This window comes from Pogoniulus pusillus, chromosome 22, assembly GCF_015220805.1.
Source record: "Pogoniulus pusillus isolate bPogPus1 chromosome 22, bPogPus1.pri, whole genome shotgun sequence".
Taxonomy (NCBI): domain Eukaryota; kingdom Metazoa; phylum Chordata; class Aves; order Piciformes; family Lybiidae; genus Pogoniulus; species Pogoniulus pusillus.
The window spans coordinates 11,843,359-11,856,177 of record NC_087285.1 but is presented as its reverse complement, the minus strand read 5'-3'; the positions used below and the strand labels follow the sequence as shown (position 1 = coordinate 11,856,177).

At 37.7% G+C, this 12,819-nt stretch overlaps 1 protein-coding gene across 3 annotated transcripts in view; it reads left to right on the top strand.

Annotated features, from left to right (window-relative positions):
* The first annotated feature begins 323 nt into the window (after positions 1–323).
* Positions 324–12,819, top strand: part of GABRG2 (gamma-aminobutyric acid type A receptor subunit gamma2) — a 63,608-nt gene continuing 51,112 nt past the window's right edge. For 2 of the 3 annotated variants that reach the window (XM_064161743.1, XM_064161744.1), the window contains exon 1: positions 335–455. In XM_064161743.1, coding sequence (XP_064017813.1) covers positions 415–455 — 41 coding nt within the window. In that variant the 5' untranslated portion in view covers positions 335–414. Of the gene's footprint in view, positions 456–12,819 lie in introns of all 3 variants that reach the window. The other variant, XM_064161745.1, reaches the window with a different exon arrangement.

Below are 12,819 nucleotides of genomic sequence, written 5' to 3'. Positions count from 1 at the left end.
TTCCTTGACTGTCTTTATTCTGTGACTGTCTATGGTTTTGGTGTATTTTTTTCCCCTTTTCTCCCAATTATATTATTCCATTAGATTTGGAAGCTGCTGCCTGCTGCCTGAGCTGACGTTTTCTGATTATATCTGCAAAAGGCTTGTGCAGATCTAATTTCTGTCCCCCTGCATATTAATTCCCGCAGCTGGGCGCAATGTATCATCCCACTGACGGGACCTGGTAGGGAGGGGGGGAGAACCACTAGCAAAAAAAAAATTAAAGAAGGGGACGGATCCATCTGCAACCAAGAGGAAAGGGGAAAAAAACCTGGGGTGGGGGGGGGGGGGTGGGGGGGAGAAAAAGAGACGATTCCTTCCAATCCAACAAGCCTGGGGAGCACTGCATTCTTGAATCCTGCATTTTCTCTCAAAATGATGGTGTGGGCACTTCTGTTCCTCTCTCTCATCCAGTGGTAAGATGTGCTTTCTGATTCTGGGGGGGGGGAGAGAAGAGGGAGGGCTAGGGGGTGAAGATTCTGTTTGCAAATTTGCAGAGCCGTGGTGAGAATGCTGGAGGTTTGGACAGTGGCATTACATTAATCTATCTCCTAGAATCCTGAGATCTTGCAGTGTTTTATTTCTCTTACAATTGTCACTGAAATGGACTGGGAGGATAAGCAGCGGGTGTGTATGATGGTGGTACATGCCGGGCGGTTCATAGACTTTGATGCCATATTAATGAAGCCTTTTATCTCTGAAATATTGTTCAGCACAGTACATAGAGTTATCGTACAGCTGTGTTTTGTGGGCAGAATGTCAGTGCATTCCTGCTTGTTTTCACCTAAGCAGCCGCATCATGGCTGTGCCCAGGCTGTGGGCTCCGGAGCGCGGCTGTTCGGCTGCGCCGAGCCAGGGCGAGCATTAGGGACCAAGGACAGGGATGCGGATCCCGCACAGCCTCCCCAGGCAGGCAGCGAGGTGCTGCCCGCCTTCCCCAGCTCCTGAAATGCTTTTAATGCTGATGAAACAAGCGGCAGGATGTAAGAGTGCTTGCTGATCATCTGAGAGGAATGTTTACAACAGAATTTACCCACCGCCGCTGACACCCGCACTGTTTGGAGACAACCTGTGCATGCTGCATATGTGTATTTTATACAGCATTGTAAAGAGGAAACAACAGCAAGGGAAGAAAGGAGTTATTTGTGGATGAGTAGAAAGTGAAGGGGTTGGGGGGTGGGTGGCGGGAGTGAGTACTGCTGCAGTTCCAAGCATTACGCTGAACCAGGCGTTCTTGCAAAGATGTGTGGACTGTGCATTTAACAGGTTAGATGAGAAAGTAGCACTGAATGGCAAAGAACCTGGGAATAGACTTGGTCAAGCTGCATAAACCATGTTGCCATCCCTTAGAAAAGTTTGTGCTCACTTTTCTACTATTAATGCCATATCCACACATACTCTTCATTCAGATTTACCTTCTTTCTTCTCCTCTGCTTTTACTTGGACAATACCATACTAAAAAAAAAAAGGGTTCTTAGCCACTTGATTGCTTTTTTGTTTGTTTAAGAAAAATCAAACTTCATAGCTGCAGTGGTAGGACTTTTAGGTCTAAGGGAAATAAAAAGTGTCTGAGTTTTAGAGAATTTTTTTCCACACAAAAGGGATCCTGTGAAAAGAAACTTAAAGTGGTTGAAAACTGAGTAGAAAGTGAAATAAAACTTGGTGATCTCTCCATGAGGGATACTCTGTAACTGAGAGTAAGGCAAGTGCAATCTATCTCTGGCTCTTACAAAATCGTTTCTGATCATTATGTGACTACAGCAATGAAGCTTTTACAGGATTTCATGAACACAGTGCCTCAGATTATTTTGACATAAAACTTCCACTAAAATAACTCCACATATTTATTTTAACTCATCTTTCAGAATAACACAGACTGAGAGGAATTTGGCCAAAATTCCTTCATAAGCTTTAAAAGAAACTCTTCATAATGGAAATTAAAGTTTTATCTCAGTAAAAGAATCTGCTTTCTATTCACAGCCACCTGATAGCTAAGATGTCTTTCTCTGGCAACTTCCCGACCTCATAATTTAAAAGATTAAGTAGTAGACAGAAAAATACTATTAAAAAGCTTCAAGTAAATGGGGAAATTATCATTAATGCTTCACAAAAACATTTGTCAACATGAAATATGATTGTAATTCTAACAGTCAAGACACTTTTCTCCTTTTGCTGTGGAAGAAACACAGTATCACAGTATCACAGTATCACCAAGGTTGGAAACCTTACTGTTAGTTTTGGAAACTGATGGACCAAATCAAAGTTACAGAAGTTGAACTTAGATATAATTTGTTTATAGTCAAGATTAAAGTTTTTCTGTGTTGAAAACTCATTGAACACTTCCAGAGGAGAAGAATATTATTATACTCTGTGCTGCTTGCCTTGGACAATGAAATTCTGAAAGGCCAATGCAAATGGGCACTAATTCATGCACTTGTGTTATACATGTGAATCAGTGGGTTGACATCAGTCAGAACACAGGTGAAAGTTGAAGTATTTGATCAAATTGATTGCAAATACTGTTCAGAAGTTTCTTCCCTATTAATAAAAAAGCCCAGCTATATAAATTGTTGCCCAATTGATGCTATTTAGAAGATTGAAGAAAGAAAAGGAAAGTTAAGGCATCATTCAGGCATTAATGGAACTATGTAACATTCTGGCACAGACTTCAGCAAAACATGATTTGAATTAATTTAGATCAAATGTCTATCACAGCACTGCAGCATTTTGCCTTTAAAATAATTGCATATATTTGTTGCATTACATGCACAGAGTAAAGTTTTAGGAAGAGCTTTCTTCTTATTTGTTTTCTCTTGACATTCAGAAGCATACTGCAAACTTCTCACATAAAGTTCCTTCATCGTCTCATCGCTCATACTGGGCTAACACCACAGTATTATACAGTGGGCAACCCACTGTATTGAATGAAGCTGTGTTTCAGCAAAACTGAGACAAACCAATTCCCAAATCTCTGGGAGTTATGCAGTATGAGGTCTAATTGGAACTGTTTGATTACTCTATTGAATTTATAAGAGGCAGTTAACATGTAACATGTTACTCACTAGCAAAGTTTCAAACTGATTTAAAGCTATTCACACTATCTACATTGAAGTTTTAGTAGTTACTTTTGCATAGTCCTTAGCTTTGACAGATTTCCATCAGAAATCTCACGAACACAGCACGAATGCAATGTCCAGATGTGGAATGCTGGACATTATCCATTCCCTAGTGTCCAAGTAGTGTCATGGCAATGTTCCTATGCTGCAGCTAGATAACTGAAACTGCAAACTGCCAAGACTGATCAGAAGAAAAGCATAAAGTGATCACTTTAGCACCAAAATAATGGCGTGTACATGTGAATATATATACTTTTTTTTTAACTAGTATTTTACTGACCATTGGAGTAAATAAAATTGTTTCACTCTGGTAAAGCACTAGCAGTGTCAGCTGGGTTTTTCCACTGTGTGGTAAGTGATACAATAACAATGATTAAAAGGGGCATGAATGTCCCTGAGCTGAACAGTCATTTAGAATTACTGTAAAGGTTGCTAACATTGGTCTGGTATTAATCCTGCAGTTGTAGTTATTTGTACAGTAGCTTACACACTTTCACACAGTGTATAGAACTAATATTAAGTCAGAGGTCCCATTGCAGTCGCTCAGAGCATTACTGGAATAATGTGTGGCTCAGCAAAAGTATTTCCTCATGTGATAAAGGACAGTCTCTTGTAAGGAAAAGTGTCTTGACAGAAGATGTGCTTTATCCTTGTCTGTGGTACTATGAAACTGAGTATTTACTGCTGACTGACTATATACTACACTGTCTTCTTCAACAGAGATGAGGCTGTATGGACAGAGGACCTCAATTTTACTTGAACATTCAAGGGTAGCAAGAAGGGTGAACGTGCATTTAAATTTCTCATATCCATGTTGCATTTCTTGACTTCTCTCAGCTCCAATGCTTGAATAGAAACTTGGAACAACTATTATTGTATTAGAAAGACTACCAGTAAAGTAGCTTTGAACAACTAAGTAAAAATCTCATCTTATTAGTAACTTGGTGGGGCAAAAAAAGATTACCCTTTCCCTACTTGCAAGTATATTTTGATATGAAGAGGTGGATTAAGCCCTTTAACTAATTGGCTAATCACAGAGAGAGTGATTTCCCATTGGAATGGGCTGCCCAGGGAGGTGGTGGAGGCACCGTCCCTGGGGGTCTTCAAGAGAAGACTGGATGAGGCACTTAGTGCCATGGTCTAGTTGATTGGATAGGGCAGGGTGATAGGTTGACTGGATGATCTTGGAGGTCTCTTCCAACCTGGTTGATTCGATGATTCTATGATTCTAAGTGCTTTAGTGACTATCACACCTAACCATAACCTGCACACCAAAACTCATATATTCCAAAATACTTCAATGAATATTCAGGGTGATGTTAGAGAGTCTTTCAGAAAGTTTGATTCCTTGAATATCTAAGATGTCCTTTACAAACTATTGTACTTGCAGCCTCACTCCACAGCCTTATGTAAAAAAAGATATTGTGTGAGAACACAGTGAAGAAAACTTAATGTACTTAATGAATTTGGGCTTAGAAAATACACACATTAAAAATAATGACTGACATAGGGTGTTAGAACAGGAAGTTTTTTAACATTTGCATGCTTCATAGTCTATCAAGTATTGTAGTTTTTCAGCAGACATTTACTCCAATAAAAATGCCCTTTAACAGATGGTAAGGTTTGACTGTCCACGTTCCCAGCTGTATTTGAAACCAACACCCTATCCCTAATACTGAAAACGTTTTAGGAATCTACTCACATGACAGGCCTAGTTTTTTCATCTCAGTAATCCCTAAGCCACTGAAGTCAGTTTGTTGCTGAGAAAAAAGCCAGTGCTTATACAGTATTAATTCTTACAGGTAGTTTTGTGTTCGTAAGAACTAGGAAGTAACCCAAAGCTATACTATGACTCAACAAGAATCTTCAGGAAGTGTTTCTTGCACTGCATAGTGCTTTTTACTTTTTTGTCATAAAGTTTTCACCCTACATTTCAGCTAACTGATTTGCAATACCTCTAAGCATATTTTTCTCCATCTCTTTTCATCTGTATAGAAGATCGGATTAAACTTACACTTCAGTACAGACTGTAAATTGATCTTAAGTGTCACATAGGTCTTGTCCTGGCCCTCTGGACATGTAGGAATTTCTCCATCCAAGGACAGAGCTTGTGTACTGTGAATGGAAGTTTTGAGAAAGAACTAGGGAGGACTTTGTGGCAGAAGACAAAAGGACATGTTTATTTATCTCTTTTTAGGAAATATATGACAGATTATGATCAAAATAGACGTCCAGGTTACTTCACTAGAAGGAGAGGTATAGTTCTGGGCTCAAACACGGGGGCTGTTTACACAAAATAAGATAAACTCATCATATGATGAATAAAAAGACTGTGGAAAGTATCAGGAAAGAGGTATAAATTACAGGAATAAAGAAGTCCATCACCATAGTCAAGTAACTAGACTCTTAGAATGCAACTAAGACCAAACTTGTTCAGCCATAATGAAATTAAGGACTACAATTGCCCCCAGTGAATATATCCAAAGCACAAAAAGCAGGGTGAAGAGCTACTCTGGCTGAAGGAGAGATGAGAAAGGAACAGGACAAATTGTCCATTCTGAATGCACTGTTCATTTTTATTTTTTTTAGGTTCTAGAGTCAATATGATGAGTAACTTCTGACAACTTAAAACTTAACATTCATTGCATGCTTCCTTTTGATTCTGGGCTGTGGCCCAAATTGTCATGATGCTAATAAAAAGCATGCCATCAGAATCTGAATCCACCTAGTGTGTACATCTATAGAGATAGATTGTCTTTACAGGCATTTTATTAAGCAAGCTCCTGACTGCAGGCTTTGCAGTCGTTTGAATTTGGTCCAATTTTCTGTTTGTGCTATCCAGCTTGTTTGCTTCTTCCAATTCTGAGAAATTCAGTTTTGCACTAAGCCAGAAAGTGGAGAAACAACATTTAATTTTATCTTTGGGAACAACAAATTTTTTACTTTTAAACTTCTCATATGAAGTGGCTAGAGATTCATTTATATCAGAATGTGTAATCATCAATGTGAGAAATTCACCAAAAACTGTGGTTTTTTTTTCTTTTTCCCATCCATATGAAGAAAGAGTGGGAAGAGGGAGATAGTGGGTACATATTTTTACAAGTCCCAGCACCTGCCAACTGGCTGAGACAAAGTGAGGTAAAAGAGGGGCGAAGGTGGTAGGTTGAAGAAAGCTACTCAGAGAACAGTGAGGATTACATCTAGTGTGATTCTGGGGGTATTTGTATAGTTGTGATGGGAAATTAACATGCAAGTCTAGTCAGACTGAATATTGGGCATTCGGTCTGACACAGAGTGATATCCTCTAATTTATATAACTGGGTAATATTTTTAACAAAACTAGTGTCAAAAAAACAGAGGCTTTAATGCTTTTGAAAACCACCAGTGACTCTTTAAGCAGAAGTGTAGCAAACACCTTCCCATGTAAAGGACTACCTCAGCTGCCAAATGGTTGGCTTTTTCCCATGTGATGTCCTAAGCAACACAGACAAAGTTGGCTAGAGAAGCATTACTTTTTTTCTCTTGTATAAAGGACATAAAAGACCCAATAAAATTAACACTGGCTGCTGGAGAACTTATGAAAATGGTTCTTGCTAATCAGTGAGGAAAAAGAAGCCCAAAGATTTATATAGATCCAATAAAAAGAAAGCTACTTCAAAGTTTATTAAACTCAGTGATAACACTTTCTTACAGGAACTCTCTAAGTGTGTGTCTCTGGAAGCAGAGAGATTATTACAAGGGAAGTATCATATTCTTGCTCTGATCTTTTGTCTTAGCTTTTGGTATTGGCATCTGTCAGATGTAAAATCCATGGCAAAATATATAGCTGGCATTACCCAGCATAATCACTACGTCATGATTACTCCAAAGTGGTATCAGGTAATATAACTTTAGTAATTCATACAATAGTGTAAAAATATCACCACTAAGGAAGAAAATTACTAATGTATAAGTCAGATTTTCTTATTTACAGAATCAGGTTTTGAGTTGGGATTTTTTTTTTTTAGATTGAGTGGATGAACATTTTCACACACATTTGGTGAAGTACAACATAATGTGTAGGCCTAGCTGTGAAATTTGGTCACTGTACATGAAACAAAATATTATTCTTACACAACAGGACATTCCTCTGCTCACAGCCAGCCAGAAAAACAATAAAGAAATAGCATTTTTACAAAACCTAAGCCAAAACATAGGTTATTACCAGAAATGAAACATCAAAACAAAACGAACCCTCAAAACTCTCCTGCAAAGAAATGGAGAATAATAATGAGCATTTGGAAGAAATGGAATGAGAAAATGTTTACTTTTTATGCTTGCATTAGCTCTTTCCAAATGATGCAGGTAATCATGTATGAAATTGTATTTTTCACTGAATGCCATCCTGGAATTTGGTGTGAACCCTTGAGATGAAAGGCTAACTTTGTTCTGAGCTGTGTATCACCTTAAGCTTTTTGAATGCTTCATGTTATACAGAAAAATCCCTGTGGTTCTATACGTTGACGAGAAATGCATCCTGAAAAGGACCTCATGCATGCCCAAAATAACCTTCTAACAAAATTCCCTAGAAAACAGTGAGTGATTTAAGAAAATGAATCTTTTCCTTCAGCAGCGATTCAATGTTGTATTGTGTAACACAAACAGCATGTTCTGGTCGTAGGGAGCTTTTGTAAATCGGTAGCAAGATATCTTCAGATCTAAACAGAAATCTGCCTGCTGTGACAGATTGAGGATTATCTACTGAATTCCACTTCCATTTAATTCCTTTAGATTATTTTGTAAGAGAGAAAAATAGAAGGAGAAAGAATGAGAGAGCAATAAAGAACAGTATTAATAAGATAACGCTAGAAAGCTTTACTAAACTCATCAATGCATTAGTCAATATATTTATTATGTGCTAATGTAATTCTGGGACCTACTGATCTAGGAGTATGTTGACAAAACATGTCGCCAAAGCATAAGGAATTATACTCACAATGGTTAAAGAGATCAGTCATCTCTTGGCCCTTTCATATACATCCCATGAAAAAGTGCTACAGGATACATTCCACTTTTCCTTTCCAAAAATGGATGAAGACACAACTGGATCAGGCACTTAGTGCCATGGTCTAGTTGACTGGATAGGGCTGGGTGATAGGTTGGACTGGATGAGCTTGGAGGTCTCTTCCAACCTGGTTGATTCTAAGATCTATAGATTAACATTAAAACAGCTTCTATCAGATGTACAGCAGAGACAGATGCAGGCAAGGCAGAAGAGTTCATCAAAGAGCTTTCAATTATCTTTCTTTCTCCTATCCTGAACAATGTTGCTGGTTTCTACCTTTACATGCCTAGGAATCATTCTTTCGAATTTAAGCATTCAAACTACCTCTGTGTGCAGAAAAGTAATCATTTGGCACCAAAAAAAAATCAATAGTATGATTCTACATGTAGATCATTAGCTCCTGTTTGTTTGTGGTAATTGTCAATGTTTTCAAAACAGTTGTGAAGCCATTGCCCAAATAGATAGTATCAAAAGCAAAGAAGCACAGAAATGTCAGTGAATGAAGGATGTCCCCAGATAATCAATAAATAATTAAAATCACAGTCATCTTCACCTTCTATAGAGGAATCACATTGCTAGCTCTTAAGGATTACTTAAGAGTAAGGATTTGAGCTGTGAGTTGAGAAGAGTTGTACATTTACTGCTAATAGGAGGTAGAAATAAAATACATATGTTAGTGAATTATGAGGCCTGGAACCATACAGCATTTTCACACGAGACAAGCAGCCTGCTATTACCTCAATAGAAAAGAGATCCCCAAAATTGAGCTGTTATTATAACAAAAATAATAAAGATGAAAAATGCAGAGAAACCTTTTGCATGAAGTGAAGATAGCCTGTGTATATGATCTGGAAGTTAGAGACCAAGGAAACGCCACACTCCAGTAAGTGAGAAAGCTGGTAGTAGCAATCAGTAAAAATGAGAGTGAAACAGAGAAAGGAACTTGCTTATTATGATAACTAACTTTGGTTGGAGGAATGATCATGTTGTACGATGACTTAGAAAAGGCAAAGTGTGTGTGATCCATGTAACATCTACATTGCCAAGAACTGTTTTAGCAGCTGGATTTGAAGACTCAAAAGACATCTATCTTCTGTACATGTAACTAAAATGTGAGGGCTGTGAGCACAAATACGTTTGAGTACCACAATTTTATTTTGTAACATAGGAAAAGAATCACAATTTTCTTGGAAAGTTAGGACTGAAAGAGGGAAAAGTTATCAGCAGTAGAATACTTGGAGGATCTTAGAATACAATAACACCCATTGCTCTGTATTGGACCAAAACAATTAACCAGTATCAAAGACTGCATCCTATTGAATAAACACATCAGATATTTGTAAGCTCTCTGGGGCAAGGGCAATCAACACTACGTTAATAGTGGCTTTTAAAAATTTACTTCTCTGGTTTCTAAAGGAAATGCTAAAAAATCTCACTAATCTGCTTTAAAGACTTAAAGCATGCACTTGAAATGACTGAAAACCTTAATAAAGCTCTTATGCAGCACATGAGATTAAAGTCACCACAAAGTGCAGGGCCAAATCCTCAATGTCCAAGTCCAGCATAACTAATGAACGTCTCATCACCACATTCAAGAGGCAATGCCGAGCCACATGAAAATATTCTTCCCTGCTATTGGTTATTGTGACACAGATCCACAACTCTTTCTGCCTGACATTAAAGTACTGTAAATCTGAGGTATCTCTGTTTCAACTAGGTGAGGGCTGATTCTTTCCTCTCACCACTGCCTCTAAAGAAAGCACATTCCTCAAAATTAAATTAAGCAATTCCAAATTATCTGCTATTAATATGCATCTGCTTTTAACCACTTTTATACCCATTTAATACAGTTAACCACTAATTGTCCAATCATTTTTATTCTGAGAATGCTTCTTAATAAGGATTATTTCTGTAATGAGTTCCATAATTTACTATTCAGTCATCTAGGGATTATATGTGTGAAAACAAATCTTAAATAGATTTGATTTTTAAAGGCAATAGTAATAATTTTAGCATTACAGATTTCAAAAAGTGGATTTTATTTTAAGCTTTGAAATAAAATTAATCTTTGGCCAGAAACCAAGGATTCTATCTCTCATGGTAACTTTGGAAAACTTCTGAGTATGGGAAGGCTTTTGGAGAGTAGTAGAAAATTGGTTGCAGCTTTAATTAACCAATTTGTTAAGGAAGTGGGGAAAAAAAAAGAGGAAATATTGTATCTGTGAAATCAATTTTTCTGTTATAGAACCTGGAGCACTTTTAGTCTCTCTGTGGTAGATCAGCAGCAGAGGTGATAAAATTCAATGCAACATATATTCAGATTAAAAACTGAGAAACATTTATCTGCATTACCTGCACTTGCAATATTGTGAGCTCCTCAATAAAACAGAACAAGAAGCTCTAGAAGTTTAATAGAAGAATTATGTCCAATTATGCATAGTACATGTTTTAAACAGGAATTCTCATTTTACTTGCAAGAATTCCAAACAGCACGAGAAGAATTTATCTCTTTAACGGATGTCACATCTGCCATGACTCCTTGGGAAAGTGGCTGAAGCACCTAAACTGGGGTTCAATTCTGCAAGTTTGTAAGCATTCAAGCCTTCACCCAGGAAGACACCTTCATTTGGGTTTAAATGTTCACCAGCACAGTTTTCTGCACCAGGCTCAGGATACCAAGTATTTGGCAGCATGGAAAGTGAAATCCTGGAAAAGCTGACAGATCAGCTAAATATGCCAACTTTGTCAGCAAGTGCATCTTAGTTATGTCCTCTTTTCTAAATTATTTAATTGGTAATCTCTCCTGGAAAACAAACTGTAGAGCTTGGAATACCACCTGTTCTTTAGTTAACAAATTGTTTTGAGGTATGTTTGCCAAATTCCTGAGGGATTCAGGAGAATAAATTGCTCGTATAAGTTTTGCTTCAGTGGCTTCCAGTGGAATTTCTTCTCAGCAACACTCTACCAGTTACTCTGCATACATTTGCAGCTCATGAAAAAGCTGCTGGAAATGTAGCAAGGGAAACTGAAGATGAATTTATCTGCTATGATTATTAAAGCATCTTTATCTCTCCTTAGCTTCTGCTCACACTTAATTAATTTCAGGGGTTTACCCACTTTCCAAGTTTTCAGGACTCCAGCCTTACCGGAAGGTACCCTCTGGCATCTGATTGAGTCATGACAAGACTGTGGGGGGGTCAGGTTTTTTAAGTCCTTATTATGCATTTTAAATGAGATCCACAAAGGACCAACAAAATCTCTTAAGCATCACGATGCCTTCTCAGTACTCATAGAAAATGCAGCCTGAAACTATTTGTATTTAGCCAATTACCTTAGTCTTAGATGCCACGATGTTGTGTGTGACTAACCTAAATATCTTTGTGAATCTTCAGTACTCACAAACAGTGGAGCCTGCATAAATGACACCACACGTGGCTGGTGCTCACATCTCTTAAGCTGAGCCTCCACAGCTGAGAATGAACTAGTTCAAGACAGCCTAGTATTGTCAGATGGTCGCAGCTGCCTATCATGCTTGATCTTGTATCAATTCACCTTTAAAGGTTATTTGTGTTGAGCCATGGTGGATGCTCCACAGAGCACTGTGGACTAAATATGTCAATGTCTTGGTTTACATCTGAAACATTCCCCACAGCACATTTAGAGGATCCTTTGGTTTAGCCACAGTAAAGAGCAACAGTGAAAACAAGGAGAAAAATAACCTCTTCTTGAATAATCTTTATAACTGAAGGAAATATTTTCACCTCTGTATGTCTTTCTGCATTTTGTATAATTCTCTCTAGTGTCTTCTGTACTTGGTACTACTTCATTGCTGAACATATTTTGAGACCTAAGTTACATGAATCTACATCTCCTAGACCTTAATGTGGTTTCTCCCCTCCAGGAATTTCAGAAATAAATCAGTAACAGATGCACCTTAGGAACTTGGTTCCCAATGCATTTTTTCAACATACTGGTTTTGGAGTATGTTTATGGCTACAACCACTGCTGCTTCTGACCCTTACAGCCAGTTTCACATATTAATCAAACACACTTCTAGCTTCTGCTTGTACTTGGTTATTACTCAGATTCCTGCCTTCTTTTTGAATTACAAGACATCCATCTTTATCTACCCTTGAATACCATCTACTTATATAATGAGTTTCTAGTAGCTATTGCTTTAATAAATTCCTTTCCTTTTACAAACTTCTTTGATCCTAATCAGAAAAATTCCAATTTATAAAAAAAATATTGATGAGAGGTAGTGAAAAAAAGGCAAAGTCTGAGAGATATATGTTTCTATGTGTATTAAATAGAAATTGCTCCTGTTCTCCTGGTGTTTTGACTAGCCTTAATAGTCACATTTAAATATAAGGGATGGGAAGATAGGCTTTGCAGTTATTATTATGCCTAGCCCACTCAAATGTCAAACACTTCAGAGCTAGGTAGAATTTGCATGCTATGTGCCTGATATTTTACTTATTGGAGACTGATAAGAAGGCCAAAAAGAGAGAAATGTGTTCACTGACTGAACACATACGTAGCTTCTTCACATTAAAATAAAGCTACAGTCATCATGTTATTTATTAGTTAGCACCAACAAAAGAACTCATTATTTTTCAG